The sequence below is a fragment of the Podarcis pityusensis genome (genome assembly GCF_964106645.2).
Source record: "Podarcis pityusensis genome assembly, chromosome: 6".
Taxonomy (NCBI): domain Eukaryota; kingdom Metazoa; phylum Chordata; class Lepidosauria; order Squamata; family Lacertidae; genus Podarcis; species Podarcis pityusensis.
Genome location: NC_138030.1, coordinates 96,425,311 through 96,444,029, shown reverse-complemented (window position 1 = coordinate 96,444,029; position 18,719 = coordinate 96,425,311). Strand labels below are relative to the sequence as shown.

At 41.5% G+C, this 18,719-nt stretch overlaps 1 protein-coding gene across 8 annotated transcripts in view; it reads right to left on the bottom strand.

The window, feature by feature from the left end:
- RGSL1 (regulator of G protein signaling like 1) overlaps nt 1-18,719 on the bottom strand; it is a 63,111-nt gene that overhangs the window by 5,147 nt on the left and 39,245 nt on the right. For 7 of the 8 annotated variants that reach the window (XM_081012082.1, XM_081012085.1, XM_081012078.1 and 4 more), the window contains 5 exons: nt 17,927-18,051; nt 17,294-17,409; nt 15,541-15,633; nt 5,829-5,892; nt 4,294-4,415 (listed from right to left, as the gene is read on the bottom strand). In XM_081012082.1, the coding sequence (XP_080868208.1) occupies nt 4,379-4,415; nt 5,829-5,892; nt 15,541-15,633; nt 17,294-17,409; nt 17,927-18,051 (435 nt within the window). In that variant the 3' untranslated portion in view covers nt 4,294-4,378. Of the gene's footprint in view, nt 1-4,293; nt 4,416-5,828; nt 5,893-15,540; nt 15,634-17,293; nt 17,410-17,926; nt 18,052-18,719 lie in introns of those variants that run through there. The other variant, XM_081012084.1, reaches the window with a different exon arrangement.

Genomic DNA, 18,719 nt, shown 5'->3' with positions numbered 1-18,719 from the left:
AGTACAATATATGAAATTGATGAATCAGGAAATAGAATGGAAAATTAAACAAATGAGACAAAAAACATTTGAATCAGCTAATAAATGTGGGAAATTGCTGGCTTGGCAAATGAAAAAAAGACAAAAATTAAATACTATTATAAATTTAGAAGTGGAAGGAAAGAACATACAGAACCCAGCCGAGATTAGAAACTGTTTCCAGAGGTACTTTAAACAATTATATACACAAGGGCCACAGAAAGAAATTGACATAGATCGATTTTTGAAGACGAATGGACTACAAAAAATCTCTCAAGAAAGTAAATTAATGTTGAACTATAAAATATCTGAACAGGAAGTAGAAGGTGCCATTCAAAACATGCAACTAGGCAAATCTCCAGGACCAGATGGGCTGACTTCTAGATACTATAGATCCTTGAAAGAGTAGTTAGTACAACCTCTAAAAGAAGTCTGCAATGAAATATTGGAAGGGAAAAGGGCACCAGAGTCGTGGAAAGAAGCGTATATTACACTTATACTGAAAACAGAGACTGAAGAGACTCAGCTTAAGAACCAGCGCCCCATATCATTACTTAATGTGGATTACAAAATTTTCGCAGATATTTTGGCCAAGAGATTGAAAAAAGTGTTGATGGAAGAGATTCATAAAGACCAAGCGGGCTTTCTCCCGGGTAGACACTTGTCTAACAATTTGAGGAATATAATTAATATTTTGGAAAAACTAGAAGTGAATATCAACACTAAGGCAGTTTTGATATTTGTGGACGCGGAGAAAGCTTTTGATAATATTTCTTGGAGCTTTATGAAGAAGAACTTACAGGGGGTGGGGGTGGGTGAAGGATTTGAAAATGGTATAGGTGCAATTTATTCTGAACAAAAGGCCAAATTAATTGTTAATAATGAGGTGACGGAGGAATTCAAGATAGAAAAAGGGACACGACAAGGCTGCCCAATTTCCCCATTGCTTTTTATATCAGTCCTGGAGGTTTTGTTGAATATGATTAGAAGGGACCAGTTGATTAAAGGTATACAAGTCGGAGCTAGACAGTATAAATTGAGAGCTTTTGCAGATGACTTAGTATTGACATTACAGGAGCCAGAATCTAGTACTAAAAGAGTTTTGGAATTGATTCAAGAATTTGGTCAAGTGGCAGGATTTAAACTGAATAAGTTAAAAACAAAGGTTTTAGAGAAAAATTTAACAGTGATTGAAAGACAAAGGTTTCAGAATGAGACAGGTTTAACAGTGGTTAAGAAAGTGAAATACCTTGGGATTAATATGACAGCTAAAAATGGGAACTTATTTAAAGACAATTATGAAAAATGTTGGACGGAAGTGAAAAAAGAATTAGAAATTTGGTCAAATTTGAAGCTTTCATTGCTAGGCCGTATTACTGCGATAAAAATGAATGTATTGCCTAGAATGTTGTTTCTGTTTCAAACATTGCAAATCGTGGACAAAATGGATTGCTTCAAGAAGTGGCAGAGAGATATCTCTAGATTTGTCTGGCAGGGCAAGAAGCCCAGAATAAAATTTAAAATATTAACGGATGCAAAGGAAAGAGGTGGATTTGCCCTGCCAGACCTTAAACTTTACTATGAATCAGCAGCTTTTTGCTGGCTGAAAGAATGGCTGCTTCTTGAAAACACAGACATTTTGGATTTAGAAGGCTTTAATAATGTATTTGGATGGCATGCATATTTGTGGTATGATAAGGTCAAAGCACATAAAGCATTTAAGAATCATATTGTCAGGAAAGCATTGTTTAATGTCTGGATAAGATATAAGGATTTATTGGAAAATAAAACCCCAAGGTGGCTGTCACCAATGGAAGCAAAAGCACAGAAAAAGCTCAATATGGAGGCCAAATGGCCGAAATATTGGGAAATTTTGGAACAAGAGGGAGATAGACTGAAATTGCAGAGTTTTGAGAAACTAAAAAACAAAGTGCGAGATTGGCTTCATTATTATCAGATAATGGAGGCATATAATTTGGACAAGAAAATTGGCTTCCAGGTGGAAAAATCAAAATTAGAAACAGAACTGTTGGAACTCAAAACGAAGATTTTGTCAAAGATGTATAACTTGCTGTTGAAATGGAATACTCAGGATGAAACGGTGAAATCTGCTATGATCAAATGGGCACAAGATGTTGGACATAACATAATGATGGCTGACTGGGAACAGTTATGGACCACAGGTATGAAGTTTATGGCATGCAATGCCTTAAGAGAGAATATTATGAAAATGATCTACAGGTGGTACATGACCCCAGTCAAGCTTGCAAAAATTTATCATTTGCCCGATAATAAATGTTGGAAATGCAAAGAAACTGAAGGTACATTCTTTCACCTTTGGTGGACGTGCCCAAAGATTAAGGCTTTCTGGGAGATGATCTATAATGAAATGAAAAAGGTATTTAAATATACCTTCCTGAAGAAACCAGAGGCCTTTCTCCTGGGCATTGTCGGCCAATTGGTGCCAAAGAAGGGCAGAACTTTTTTTATGTATGCTACAACAGCAGCAAGAATACTCATTGCAAAGTATTGGAAGACACAAGATCTACCCACTTTGGAAGAATGGCAGATGAAGGTGATGGACTATATGGAACTGGCAGAAATGACTGGCAGAATCCGAGACCAGGGAGAAGAGTCGGTGGAAGAAGATTGGAAGAAGTTCAAAGATTATCCACAGAAATATTGTAAAATTAATGAATGTTAGAATGATGTTGGATAGAAAGTAAGTGGTTTCTAGCTGTAATACTATAAGGGAATATGAAAAATGGATTACTAACAGGTAAAAATTTAACATTACAATATTTTAAGATTTAAGATTTGGATAAACAAAGAGGGGGAGGATTTGCTGAACCAACAAACCGAACTGGAATACAAAAAAGGGAGGCGTGAGGAGGTCCGGGAAATAAGCTAATGAAAAATAAGTAATGGAAAGATTGAGTTGTTTTTAACTATTTTTATTTTGTATTTTTCTTTTTTCTATTTTTCTTTTGTAATATTTTGAAAATTTCAATAAATATTTTATAAAAAAAAAAAAAGAGTAAGGTGAGCGATGGAATGACGGGCATTGGCAGTGGGGTGGTGACCTTGTGACAGGGTGAAGGAAGAAATTCTGAGAGGGAAGGCACCCAGGCTGAGAAGGCAAAACTCCCATTAAGTGAGTGTGGCAAAATTAGGACTCCCCTGGTGCACAAAGGGGGGGTACTATTGGACAGTGTGGATGGTTTATTCCCTGGGAGCACCTGTTTTGAACCAATTTACTGGGATCTACACACTGAATTACTTGTTATAAACAACTTAAGGGATTAAAAAAATATCTGTATTGACAACATTGCTATTACAGATATTCAAAAATGCCCTTAAAATAACACTTCTCTTTTCTTTGCAATTCAAGCTTAAATCCATGAAGATTGGGCCTTCGATGCTTGTTCTAATTCATACATGTAAACTCTGAAACCTCTCCACTTGATCTGAGGAGATCTAAAATCTAAGGTTTCTTTTACTTAAATGGAAGGAGAAAAACTTCACCATTACAAATTGCATATTTCACTAGAACAGGCAAAGAAATTTAAAAGTGCTTGTGTAAACCTCTACTAGTTGATACCAACCCACACCAACCCCACACACTGCTTGCTGATAGGAAATTATCGCAGCAATAGGGAAATGGATTTGGAAGTCCATCAGGCCAGAGGTCCTCATCTCTGCTTTAGGGACATAAGAACATTGCTGACCCCTTCATCGACAAATATGGAGAACCTCTCCCATCTCACCTGTCAGGGAACTGACATCGGAGCCAGAGGCGGAGGTAAGGCGGAGGTAAGGCTCCCAAGCGATGCTGGAGAAGGGCCCAGCAGGGAGAGAGGCAGCTCATCAGCTGGGGAAGGAAATCAGCGTAACACCAGGGATAAAGGGGGGCAGATGGGGGAATCGGCAAGGGGGCTCCAGGACTCCTCGACGGAGACCAGCGGGGAGAGCACGGGTCCTCCGCTACCCACACCCTCCCTGCGCAGAAGACATCCGCGCAGGGAGAGTAGGAGGAGACTTGGCGTCAAACAGCTTTTATGCTGGAAAAGGTTTAAGAAACGCCCACTGACGGATTCTGCTAGCGACTGAAACAGCCACGAAGTGAAGGGCTGTCCAGACAGAAAAGGTTTAACAAGGCAACCTAGCCAGGAGTGGCGGAAACTTACGCACGAGCAACCCCTATAATTATTACATCACCCAACAGAACCCCGTGACCTAGTGAATGCAGTTTTGTTAAAGGTCTTCAGTCCTGACCTGCAGTGAAGTCTTGTCATCCAGCAAGAAATGCCTGGAATAATCTTTTCCATGATGCCCAGACAAGGAACAGTGTGAGATCAAGTTATATCAGTTTATTTCCAGCACCTACAGATGAGGTCCTGTGCAGAAGAATATATAAATAAGAAGAGTCTTCATAAACTGCAATCTGAAACAACAGCTTAGAAGTCTTTTTGGCATATATGCCGTCAATCAATTAATTGCAATTACATGCAAACATGACCTCCTGGCTGTACAGCAGTATTAAATGTGTAACTGAGGTCATACACTCAGTTTTATTTAGATATTTATTTAATTTATATACCACTCTTCATCTAAGGATCATAGGGCAGTTTAAAGTATAAAAACATATAAGACAGTAACAAACCAAACAATATTCAACACTATAAAGCACATTTGAAACACATTATCAGTTTCAAGCACCCAGAATTCTTTGAAAGAGTTTCCTTTAAAGGTATGTTGCAAATACAGTTTAAGAGCACTCTCGTATATCGCTTTAACTGTCATGATTTCCCACAAAGAGTCCTGGGAAGTGTAGTTTAATATCAGCTCTGTGAGGGGTCTCCTAACAACTCTCAGCACCCAAACTGCAATTCCCAGGAATCTTTGGAGGAAGCAATAACTGTTAAAGTGGCATAAGAGTGCTTTAAAGGTACCGTATTTTTCGCTCTATAGGACGCACTTTTCCCCCTTCAAAAATGAAGGGGAAATGTGTGTGCGTCCTATGGAGCGAAGACGCCATAGCCCCGCGACCCTCTCCCGGCTGGAGAGGTGACGCGCGGCTATGGCAGGAGCCTCTATAGCCACGCGCCACCTCTCCAGCCAGGAGAGCGCACGTGGGGCTAAAGAAGCCCGGCAACCCTCTCCCGGCTGGAGAGGTGACGCGCGACTATGGCAGCAGCCTCTCCGCTGCGCCTTTCTGCTGCTCCCTGACCTGCTCTTTGGGGCTGGTGGTGGGCTTCCCAGGCTTCCAAGGTAGCCGCCTGAACGCACCTTAAACGGCACCTTGTTTTAGAGGGGGAAAACAAGAGGGGGAAAATTCTCCCCCTCTCTGCGCAGCGCCTTCTGCCGCTTCGCTGAAGGGGTGCTGGGCAGAGAGGGGGAGATATTCTTTTCCTTGTTCTCCCCCCTCTAAAACAAGGTGCGTCCTATTGTCCGGTGCGTCCTATGGTGCGAAAAATACGGTATATAGTGGATGTAACCTGAAATAGCCAGTTTGTTGCCAATAATTTACTTTAGCTTGTGTGCCACAATCCTCTCTAATCATGGCGGTTATGTCAAGCATATGTGACTGTTCTTGACACAAACAATTTAATATTGCAATCAACATAAAATTAGTTCACGCTTCTCATTTTTTTGTTTTGCTCTTGAATGGGTATAATTCTGCACAAGTTAAGCACTGGGGTCCCGTTCATTTCAGCAGGAGGATTAAACTTGGTATTCCAAATGTGACTTAAACATGTCTAATTTTGATTTGCTAGTGCCCTAAGATTTTAGTTTCCCTGGGTACCTACCGTCTCTGGGGCACACTTATGGTTGTTGAAGACTTTCTTAATGCTTCTAAACTTCCCACTGACGCTGAGGGTAGAAAAAGAGACAGCATATTGTATCTGACGCAGTCGTACGAGGCAGCTGAACTGTTCTAAGACTGTTTTTTCATCCTTCCACCCCAACCAAGGAAGGAGCTATCTAGACAACCATCAGTCATTTTGTCTGTTTATAACTCTGCAATTCTTTGTTGAGCTATTTTATTGGGTGGTAGTGGTGACTCAATGGGTGGAATTAAGCTGTGACTGGATAGGGTCAGGGTCAGGCCCTTTGGCTGGATCTTTGCCCCTCCAGACTGGTGGTTTATTACGACTAAACGACTAAAAAACAACAACAAATTTTGCAACATCTGCTTGACAGAGTAACAGTGCACTATTGGCAGATTTCTTCTGCTTTGGTTTGTTCCGCTTGCATAATGCTACCACATTATTGCTATTCTGAGAGGCTATAGCACAACAAAAGGAGGACAGAAATAAACTGGAGCATTTGTGGTATAAAAAGTTCCAGGCAAAAAAGAAAGCAAGCATGGAATATGTGCTGATTGAATCTGAAGCCAAATGACGGCCCTCAAACATCTGCAGTCCCAGATAGCCTTGAAAGTGGATTCACATGACTTCCGGGTTGGTGCGAACAGCTAATGGCGGATTCCCTCCGAGCTCCGGAGGGAATCGGCTCCGCTGGGGACGGGTCTTGCCGCGACGGCGACGCGGAGACCCTCAAAAACCGCAGGCGCGGATGCCTGCGGACCTGGTGACTCGGTGGGCACCTTAAGCGCCCCCCCGACCCACGAAGAGCCTTTTTAAAGGCTACGGAGAGGGTACGGAGAGCGGCGTGGTGCTGGGAGTAGACTGCTACCCCAGCGGAGCGGAGCCGTGTGCCATGGCTGAAGAGCGCTGACTTTTTTCCTTAAATTCGGAACCCGAAAAGAAGCAACCCGTGAGTAGATTGGAATTCGGACTTTAAAATATCTATCTGTGAATTTGATACGACCGGGGGATGTGTTAAAGGGAAGTCCGCACCCCCCCTTCTGCAGACGATTTAAAGCAATAGCAGGAGAACTAAGTTGGAGAGCCTACCCCTTTGGGGTGAGTTAAAAAGACATTAACTTTCACGATTTGATAAAAGAAGTTTTGAGCTGGAGTGTAAGAGTGCAATTTTAGAAGTTTTTCTCTTGTTGTGTGTAACCCCCCCTTCCGGGCCCGGGAGCGTCCTGCCTTTGAGCCTGTTGAAGAGGAAAGGAGTTTGACAGCTGTCAAAGCTGTCAAACGGGCAATTTAAAGTAAAAAAGCGTGTTACTTAAGATCTCCCTGGACTAAATGTGATACAATTGAATTAAAGTGGTTGGAAACAAAGAAACAAAGAACGAGGCAAAGGACTGTTGGGAAAAGATTACTAAGTAACCAGATTCCCTCTAGGGGGAATTCTGAGACATTACAATGGCTGCGGATGGAAATTTACTAGCTGAAATAGAAAGAATGTTTTACTTTGTGGGAATTTTACAAGAGCAGAGTCTGGCTATGAATAAACAACTCACGACCTTGACTTCTGTTTTTTTTTTTAAAGCAATTTATTGGGTTTTACAAATAGAAGTAAACATAATAAACAATATAACATTTGTCTTAACATAGTTTCACATTTTCTTTGGACTTCCTCACATCTCCCGCTCCCACTTTCATCGTTATAACATTTTGTCAGCAATTTATCATCTTATTTAAATTCTTATATCCCTTCTATATTTCATAATCTTATAATTCTCGAAAGGAGTTAAATTTTCACAGTCTTACTTATTTTCTTAAAAACTTCTAAATTTAGTGGTGCTCAGTTATTTTAGTCTAGCATCTTATTTAGCATTCACTCAAATTACAATGCTTTTGTAAATAGTTCTTAAATTTCTTCCAATCCTCCTCAATCCTCTCTTCTCCCAGGTCACGAATTCTGCCGGTCATTTCAGCCAGTTCCATGTAGTCTATCAGTTGCATCTGCCATTCTTCCAGTGTGGGTAGATCTTGAGTTTTCCAGTGTTTTGCGAGAAGTATCCTTGCTGCTGTTGTTGCATACATAAAAAATGTCTGGTCCTTCTTTGCCACCCCTTGGCCGACAATACCCAAAAGGAAAGCCTCTGGTTTCTTAGTGAAGGTATATTTAAATACCTTTTTCAATTCATTATAAATCATTTCCCAGAACGCCTTCACTTTAGGGCAAGTCCACCAGAGGTGGAAGAACGTTCCCTCACATTCTTTACATTTCCAACACTTATTATCAGACAGGTGGTAAATTTTTGCAAGTTTGACTGGGGTCATATACCATCTATAAATCATTTTCATTACATTTTCTTTCAGAGCGTTACATGCAGTGAATTTCAATCCATTACTCCACAACCTCTCCCAGTCCTCAAACATGATATTATACCCAATGTCCTGTGCCCACCTTATCATAGCCGATTTAACCGTTTCATCTTGTGTATTCCATTTCAACAGCAAGTTATACATCCTTGAAAGTACCTTAATCTTTGGTTCTAACAATTCTGTTTCTAGTTTCGATTTCTCCACCTGGAACCCTAGTTTCTTATCATTTTTAAAAACTTCTTTAATCTGAGCGTAATGTAACCAATCTCGCACTTTGTCTTTCATTTTCTCCAAACTCTGCAATTTCCAATTGTCTCCGTCCTTTTCTAGTATTTCCCAATATTTTGGCCATTTAGCCTCCATATTGGGTCTTTTTCGGGCCTTAGCTTCCAGAGGTGAAAGCCACCTTGGTGTTTTATTTTCCAGCAAGTCTTTATATTTTGTCCAGACATTAAACAGTGATTTTCTGACAATATGGTTCTTAAAGGCCTTATTTGCTTTAACCTTGTCATACCATAAATATGCATGCCATCCAAAAGCATTGTTAAACCCTTCCAGATCTAACACATCAGTGTCTTCAAGAAGTAGCCAGTCTTTTAGCCAGCAGAACGCTGCGGCTTCATAATACAACTTTAAGTCTGGCAGGGCAAAGCCCCCTCTTTGTTTTGCATCAGTTAATATCTTAAACTTAATTCTGGGCTTTTTGCCCTGCCAGACAAACTTAGAAATGTCTCTCTGCCACTTCTGAAAGCACTCCGTTTTGTCCAGAACCTGAAGTGTTTGAAATAAAAACAACATCCTTGGCAATACATTCATCTTAATAGCAGCAATTCGGCCTAACAAAGAAAGTTTCAATTTTGACCAACTATCTAAGTCTCTCTTAATTTCTGTCCAGCATTTTTCATAGTTGTCCTTAAATAGACTTAGATTTTTTGCTGTTATGTTTACCCCTAGGTACTTTACTTTTTTAACCACATTAAGTTCCGTCTCATTCTGAAACCGTTCTGACTCTGTATCAGTCAAATTTTTCCCCAAAACCTTAGTTTTCTGATTATTTAATTTAAATCCAGCCACCCGACCAAAGTCATTAATCAGTTGTAATACTCTTTTCGTACTGGGCTCTGGCTTCTGCAGGGTCAAAACCAGGTCATCTGCGAAAGCTTTTAATTTATATTGTTTCTGACCGACCTGAATTCCTTCCACCAACCGATCCCCTCTAATCATGTTCAATAGCACTTCCAGAACCGAAATAAATAACAAAGGGGAGATAGGGCAACCTTGTCGTGTCCCTTTTTCAATTTTGAACTCTTCTGTAACCACATTATTAACTATCAATTTAGCTTTCTGTTCTGAATATATCGCCTCAATCCCATTCTCAAAACCCCGTCCCACTCCCATCTCTTTTAAATTTCCCATCATAAATTTCCAGGAGATATTGTCAAAGGCCTTCTCCGCGTCTATAAAAATTAAAACTGCTTTTGTATTTATATCTGTTTGCAAAAGTTCCAAAATGTCAATAATGTTCCTTGTATTAGCAAACAGATGTCTACCTGGGAGAAAGCCGGCCTGGTCCTTATGAATTACTTCATTTAAAACTTTTTTAAATCTACTTGCCAAAATGTCTGCAAATATTTTGTAATCCACATTTAAAAGGGAGATGGGACGGTAGTTCTTAAGTTGTGTCTTTTCAGCTTCCGACTTTGGTATTAATGTGATGAACGCTTCCTTCCACGACTCCGGTGCCCTCTTCCCCTCCATAATTTCATTGCTGACCTCCATCAAAGGTTGTATCAAATAGTCTTTTAATGTCTTATAGTACTTGGAGGTCAGCCCATCTGGCCCTGGAGATTTGCCGAGTTGCATGTTCTGGATGGCTTGTTCAATCTCCTGTCGTGTTATTTTAGAATTCAGGATTGTCCTATTTTCTTGTGACAATTTAGATAGTCCATTTTTTGCCAAAAATTGTTTAATCTCAACATCGTTTTGCGGCCCTTGGGTGTATAATTTTTTGAAATATCTCTGGAAACACTTTCTAATGTCCACTGGATTCTGAATGTTTTTTCCATCAACCTCTAAGTTTGTAACCGTATTTAATCTTTGTCTTCTCTTCAACTGCCAAGCTAGCAGTTTTCCACATTTATTCGCCGACTCAAACGTTTTTTGTTTCATTAATTTAACCTTCCATTCAATTTCCTGATTTATCAATTTAGAATATTGTGTTTGATAAAGTTTAATTTCTCTCAGAGTTGGCTGTGACTTCGGATTCACTCTTAATTTCTTCTCTAATTCTTTTATTTTATCCAAGATCTTATCTTTTTTCTCATTTTGTGTTCTTTTCTTTACTGCATTCTGTTGTATCAAGAATCCCCTCATTACAGCTTTACTTGCGTCCCAGACGATTCTTTTTTCCACCGTAGTATTCATATTTATCTCAAAGTAATCCTTCAAAACTTTTTGGGCCTTCTTGGTAATTTCCTGATCTCTGAACAAATTGTCATTCATCTTCCATCTAAAGGATCCAGTTGGTAGTAGTGTCATATCCATCTTTACTGCATTATGGTCGGAACAGGTCTTTGGGCAGATTTCCACTTTTCTGACCTTAGGTGCCAGGCCTCTAGAAATCCATATTTGGTCGATTCTTGTCCAGGTCAGTTGGGCTTCAGAAAAGAATGTTCCCTCTCTTCCTAGTGGGTTCTTTGTCCTCCAAATGTCAATCAAATCCATATTGTCAGTCATTTCAAAAAAGGTTTTAGGTAGTCTGCCGTCTTTTGTAACATTTTGACTTTGTGACTTGTCCATGTTAGTTGATACGACCCCATTCATATCTCCCATCATTATGATGTTGTTGTAATCCAGATAGTCCAGCATTGTCTCCTGCAGCTTCTTGTAAAATTCCGATTTCCCTTCATTAGGTGCATAGATTCCTAATATCAACAGTTTCTCTCCTTGATATTGTATCTCAATAGCCAAAATTCTTCCATGTTCATCTTTAAATAAGAATTTAGGTGACAGGCTCTCTTTTGCATATATCACCACGCCCCTCTTCTTAACTTTGTCCGACGATACAAATTCCTGGCCCAATCTTTTATTTATTAACACTTTTCTGTGGAGCCTCGTCACATGTGTTTCTTGTAAACAGATAATGTCCAATTGTTCTTTTTTTAATATGTGAAATATTTTCTTCCTTTTTTCCGGAATGTTACAACCATTAATATTCCAACTCAGCAATTGCAGAGACATCCTGGATCAATCTGGTTATTTCTCCAGGGGTGGTATCTTCTCTGAATCTTCAGGTTCCCCAGGTGCTGGTGTTAATGCTGGCGTTGCCCCAGGCCCAGATGGTAATTCAATTCCTTTTTGAAGGTCCTCTCCGTATGTAGCCAAAAATTTGTCTCTCTCTTCCAATGTTCTAACTTTGACCTTTCTCCCTCTAAAGGTAAAAGATATTCCTTGGGGAAATTCCCACCTGAATGGAATTGCGTTGCTCCTTAGTAGTTTAGCAAGTTCAGAATAGGCGGCTCTAAGATCCAGCAGTTGTCTTGGAATATCTTTATAAATTTCAATTCTTCTATCCAAAACCTCCAGTGACTTTCCGTAATGTAGGCCCAAAATCTTATCCCTTTCCTCCTTTGATCTCAATGTTATCAAACAGTCTCTGGGCCTCTCCTTCTTTATGAATCTTCCAAGTCTGAAAGCTGACACAATTTTAAAGTCCTTTTCTTCCAAATTCCAGAACTTGGAGAATTCTTTGGTCAAAAACTCAGTTAGATTTCCTTCTTCTGCCTCTTGTAATGATCTAATCCTCAAATTATTCTCACGATTTCGCAGTTCTATCATAGAAAGATAAATCTGATGTTCCCCAACTTGTTTAGTGAGTGGTCTTACCTCTTGCTCTAAATTTTCCAATTTTTGTCTGGTGTCCTCAGCCAATTTCCGATTTTCTGCTGAGGCCTCCGTTAACTGTCCAATTGCTTGTGTATTCTGTACCACTTGTATGGTTAATTTATTTAGACATTCTGTATTTTTGTCAATCTTTGCTGATTGCACATCTACTTTCTTGTCCAATGCTTCCAATTTTTCAAAAATTTTGTCTAGAACAGAAACAGATACTCCTGAGGCCATATCTTCCAATTGTAACTGCTCTGCTTCACCCTCTCCCTCTTTTGCCTGTGACAAGGCAACTTCTTCAACTTCTACTTCTGAGGGCAAAGTAGGTACAGATGATCTACGTGTCTGCGAGGCTGAGGTTAGAGTTGTTAAAGTTGTTTGTCTAACTCTCCCTCTTTTTCTTGTGCCACTCATTCCAACGTTATCTATCAGTCAAGGTCACACTGAGTTATTCCCATGAGAATGGAAAGGCCCAGAGCAAGCAAACAACAAGGGAATCGAAAGTAAATGTACATGTAAAGTCACTGTTTTAATCCAGTCCTCTAGAGGGAGCTTAAAATGTCTTTCAGAGTCTAATTTAATATCCAAGAACCTTCAGATACAAATGTTTAGCAGAGTTTATAAATGGTCACTTTGTTACAGACAGTGCTTATTTGTCTCCAAAGAGAATGTTTCAAATTTAAAAGGTCTCAATACCCTCAGATTGTTGCAAGTTCCAATATACAGTATCCAAATCTGCAGTACTGACAGCTCAATCTCTCAATGCTCAGGCAGCTCCTGACTCTGGGTTTCACCTTCTAATTTGTAATCCAATAAAAGGAGGAAGGTCAAGTGCAAGTAATAATTCCAAATCTTTAACTTAAAGTCTTTACTTTGAGTTGCAAGTTCAGTAGATGCTTAGATCTGTAAAGTTTAAAATCTCTTTCTTTCAGCCTCCACTCCACCAGCTAGTTGCTTTTTTCAAGTTCAATGGCTGCGGAAGACGGACTTCCTGTTTCCACGTCTCTCCGCTTTCAGCCAAGTTCAAGCCAATTAAGATTTTTCGTTTAAAATCTCTAATTTCAAGTGATTCAGTCTTTTACTCACGAATAAGTTGCTTTTCATCCGAATCCGTAATTTGACAGGAAAAGGGATCAGCGCTCACCGGCAGCAGCAGCGCGGCTTCGCTCCACAGACTGTGAAGCAGCTCTCAGCGCTGCAACCCCCCTCCACGCTCCGGAGCCCCTTACGGGGTTCCTTTCGCGTTTGGAGGGTCGCTCAAGGCGCCCACCGAGCCTCAAGACCCCAGGCTCTTGCTGCCTGGGGTTTTCCGAAGTGGGTCTCCGCTTCGCCGTAGCGGACGACCCGTTGTCTGCGGAGCCTCCTCTCCCGTTCAGAAGAGGACCGCCATTGCCGTTCGCGCCGCCCCCGGAAGTCCACGACCTTGACTTCTGGAATAAGCAGCTCTGCTGAATGTATTGAGGATTTGAATGAGAAAAAATCTGCAGCTGAACCGGAACAGATATCTCAAGAACTGAAGGAGACTAAACAAGGAAAGGAGAAAGCACAGATGGAAAGTACCAACCAGAAGCCTACATATGTGGATTATAAACAAGAAGACCCTTGGATTACATGGATTACAAATCTGCAAAAGATGCGAAAGATGAAGGAGGAGGCCCCTGGAGTATTTGGAATTCAAGAACTTAAAAGAAAGAAGAAATATGATGGGGGCCTCCATTCTGAATATGAAGGACTGGTGGAACTTTTGCAGCAGTTGTCTCTAAGTTTTCTTGTGGGAAGAAAACCTGGCTTGATTGGGACAGAACTCCTTCGAGATCCGAAGACCAACATAAAGGACTACCAACAAAACCGGCGGAGAGGGACTGAAAGAGACTTGAAGGCCTCGGATGTGAGGAATCCAGGCTAAGAACTGTTATTGTGGACATGTACTTGGGAAGGGACGAACCGGGGATGGGAGGGGGGGAAAATAGAATTTTAAAAACACTTACGATTTTTGGGTCTAGTCAATATGATTGATGTTTAATAAAAAAAGGGAAATCGATGGAAGGGAATCTGAGTCCAACTTAGGATAGAATTTAATCTTCTACAAAAGATGTAATATTAACATGGTAAGGAGGGAAAATAATAACTTGCTGACATAATTATGGGAATTGGGATGTATGAAGGGGGGGTGGGGGGAAGTCAAGGACCAAAGTTAAGAAAGTAAGATTTTTGAAATTATACATGTTCTTTGTCTTTGTCTTTTACGTGTGTTATGTCTTTATAAAATGTGAAAAACCAATAAAAAATTTATTAAAAAAAAAAAGAAAGTGGATTCACATGTGATCTTCCCAATACATACCCCGATTTGCGTGGGACATCCCAGAATTACAGAAGCTATCCTGGCTTCTGAATGCATCTTGGAATGTCCCATTTTTTGGTCCGGTGCTGTTGCACAAACCAGCTGGCTTGCACCAGTGAGCTGGACCAAAAGATGCTCGTTCTTTGCTCTCACACTCTTGCACAAGTCATCTGGCTCCTGCAAGAGCTTGGGAGCAAAAATGAGCATCTGATTTTGTGGGGTGTGAGAGGGCAAGCCAATGCTGTCATGAGCACAAATCATCATTGTTGCACAATAAAATAATAATAATGTTCGGAGGGGCCCTAGTGTCTCAGCTCATATACTGTTTCCTGACCAGCTGCAGTCTGGAAGCTGAGAGAACTTAGTAAGGGACCCCATCCCTGCCACTGTCCACCAGCCTTACTTCACCTTGGAGAAGAGTTAGACTTTGAGTACCAATCTTAGCTTGAGTATCCAAAGTTCTTGGAAATGCAGGTTACAAAGATGGCTGGGTTTCTGTTTGGAATTCCAGTGTCTGGGTAGACTTGTCTTGGGTTCAGTTCCTGAGGCTAATTCTGTCAATGAGGCTGAGTCATGCCAGCATGTCCCTGGCACCGAACTATCTCTAAATGTAACCCAGCCAATTCTGGGTCAAACTGGAAGTGGTAGATAATGTATATCCTGAAGTGCTGAGATAATTCAACAACTTTTGTTTTATCCCCCAACATTTGCAGCATGGCTGCAGGGTTGCTCATAAGGATAAATTATACACAAAGATTGCAATGCATGTATCTTGGGCAATTGATCTGGCCATGAGGGTCCTTAGCAGGTGAGTCCCCACGGTGGCAGCTCTGCAAGAACTCCCCTGCCCCGCCACCATTGCCACAGAAGTGGCACTAGTATCAGCCCAAATCACACCTGAAATCACGAGTTTTTGCAGAGTGCTTCTCTACCAGTGGCGGAAGTGGTCAGGCAGGCAGAGAAGTGGTGCCAGTGGCAGCAGGGCAGGGCAAGGTGGCACTTCCCATTTTGCCTCAAGCAGCAAAACAGGACACACCACCCTGGTTCTTGGGCCCCTGTGGGAGATCAGACCAGCTCCCACACCGCACTCCTGCAGTAACTTACACTTCTCGGCAGGCAATTCTTCTGCTTCTTCCTTCGGCTGCGGCAGGAGTAGCTCAATGCCTCTGAGTATAGTATACCTGATGACTGGATAATCTTTTTGAAATTGTAATAATAAAAAAGACAAAACATAATATTACACCAGAGGATTCCCAATCTCACCAATCACCTTTCTGAAGGTCCGGTTACCCCAGATAGGATAGATGCAAATCTCTGTGGTTCTTAAAAGCACAGAGAATACTTTAAAGAAAACTGTTCAGAAGCCAGAATTCCATTCCCTTGATGGAATAGACACTTAATAATTACTTGACATGTGCTCAAGGCATTTTTGGCTGGCTAACTTCTGAATAGTTTTTATGTCAATTAATGCTTATGTGGCATCATCATGCAACTTAAGCCTCAAGACTTGAGCCATATGTAACTTCTCAGCGTGCCTGAAACTGCTCAACAAACTAATTGCACAAAATTGCCAGCTTGAAGACTCCTGGAGAAAAAAATGATTTTGATTTCAATAAAATAATAATAATAATAATAATAATAATAATAATAATAATGCAAGTTACATTTGTTTGTGACTTTATCTTGCTCAAGGCAACCCAAAGCAACTTACAGAGCAATGGGCAAAGGGGGCTGGAAAGGTGAGATAAGATTCTGTGGAATACCATAGCACCCATTAGCTTGCTGTGGCCAGGATGGGAGGCTCAGAAGGTGGCTTTCCTTCTTTTTTCCTTTCCCTTCCTTTCCTTCCCTTTACTCTCCCTACTGACTCTGCCCCTCACGCTGACCACATCAGCTCCAGGACCTGTTTAGGGGCCTGTCAGGGCAGGGGGGGCTTAGGGATCAAGGAGAAGCACGACCCTGACATGTCCCAGTTCAGCCCACACCATCCAAGGAACATCAGCCGTGGGTCACCAACAGTGATGGAGCTTTCCACTCCCATGGGGGGAGGAAGAAACCTTTGCCAGCAGACCTCCCGCTCTGCTGACAGGGGTTGTGGGTCCTTCCACTGCCTTGTCTGCTGCCTCAGCTACTCTCCCACAAGGTTGTCATCCAATTTTCAAAGAACTTAGAATTTTTAACCATGGATTCTGACTTAGTCATAACTGGGCAACTGTGTATTGGAAGAGACTGTATATTGAAACTATGGAGCTAAGCAAATTCAACAAGAGAGTATTTCAGATACTTTGAAATACTTCATAATAGTGTTGTGAGTTTTGGTTGTGTGCCTGGGTCCCTTCGGATTCCTGTATCCTCCAAGGGTTGGTAATGGCCCCCTAAGTATGGGTTGTGAAGGAAGTGGTTCTGTGCCAGAGAGCAAATGGGTGGGCCCTCCTCCCTTAATCGACCAGTAGTTTTTGGGACGAGCGCAGAAAGAATAAACACCATGGTGCATCTGCAGCAGCACAGCTGGATGCCTTCATCTGCCCCAGCTGCAACAAAACATGTCTCTCCCATATCGGTCTCTACAGCCACAGCAGACACTGTAACTCTCCAGCTTCACCTCCAAAGGTTCACTCTTCCATTGTCTTGTGAGACGAGTCTCACACTGCTCAGAGTGGGGAGGCATGCAACAATATAATTAAATATGACATGATCTAAAATGTCAAGAGATGGTATTTATTCTGCATTACTGGAATATATGGGCACATGAAGACAAACATGCAAAAACACTCACACACACTTTCTGGTCAGATACATATGTCATAAGGTGTAACAGATGCAACAGAGTACATAGAATCTGCACACTCTTGCTTACCACCAGTGTAACAGCTGGGCTTCCTAGATAGTTTTGTTGTAACCACTGGAGGAGAAGGTTCTGTTTTCTCTGACTTGGGTTTTTTGAAGCCCCTCATTGCCTTCCAAGTGCAATATCTGCAAGGATAGTGTTGACATTGGCATACTGTATTTAACTGAGACAACCAAAGGCATTGTTACTGGCTGGGACAGTCACAAAAGATGGGACTGCACGACAAAAATAGTTGCCAAACCAGCTATAGCTTTATTGAGCCCCTGCTGATTTGGCCCCAGAGCCATTCTTCCAGCCCTGGTGTCGCTGCAGCTTGCAATGGCTGAATAATAGCTGTCTGTGTTTGCATGGCCACGCCATCACAGATTAATTTATCACATAAAACATGCACTTGCAAAATGGCCATGATAAGCTTAGCAAATTATAACCACACCTATTGTTTTAACCCAATTAAATCCTCATCCTCCGATATCTGCTCCCTAATTTGGCTCCTCTTGAATCTGATTTTTTAAATTTTGTTGTTAAGTTGCAAAAGCAACTTTGGGTCAGATTCAATGAACCTGTTTATAATCTACACGCAGTGGCTTCATCCATTACCATTATAACAATAATGCACACACTTTGCCTTTCTAATCTACTTACTTCTTCCAGTAGAATAATAAAACTGGAAAGATACTCATAAAAGCAGAATGATAAAGAGTCCTGTTCAGCACACCTTCAGCAATAAAATTTCGGATCTGAACGACCTGTGCATCTGTGAGGTTGACCTGGACACAGAAGAAGAGGCCATATCAGGAAGCAGATGACAACTACATCAACCTTCAATTAAAAACATTTCATAGCACAGCTGATGTCACTGGATCCTTTGGGATCCTACCTTTCAACTGAGGGCTGAATGCAAGAACCTGCATGTGAGGCTTTCTTTGGGGGAAACAGACGCACAATACTAGGGAGGTCATAGTTGACATTTTATTGTCAGTGTGAATCTGGTTTCACAGCTTCCCTCCCACATCTACATACCAGCAATTTACTTCCGGAGGTGGCGCCCTCTGATTCGGAGGGAACCCGCTCCACAGAAATAGGGTCGGATACCGCTTCGGCGCAGCGGGGACCCCTTAAATCACAGGCGGGTGAAGCCTGTGACCCTGGGACTCGGCGGGCACTGTCTGCGCCCCCCCAATCCGCGAAGGAACCCTGCAACAGGCTCCGGAACAGAGCGGGGAAGTGGCGCTGTGCTGTGAGTCGTCTGCTTCTTCTGTGGAGTGAAGCCGCGTAGCTGTTGCTGGAGAGCGCTGCCTTTCTTCCTTGACAATTTGGCTTTGAAAATAACGATCCATGAGTAGGATTACGGCCTAATTAAAGGAACTGTACAAAAATTGGAAGTAATTGGCCGAAGCGGAGAGGTATAAAAAGGAAGTCTACCTCCCGCTCTTGT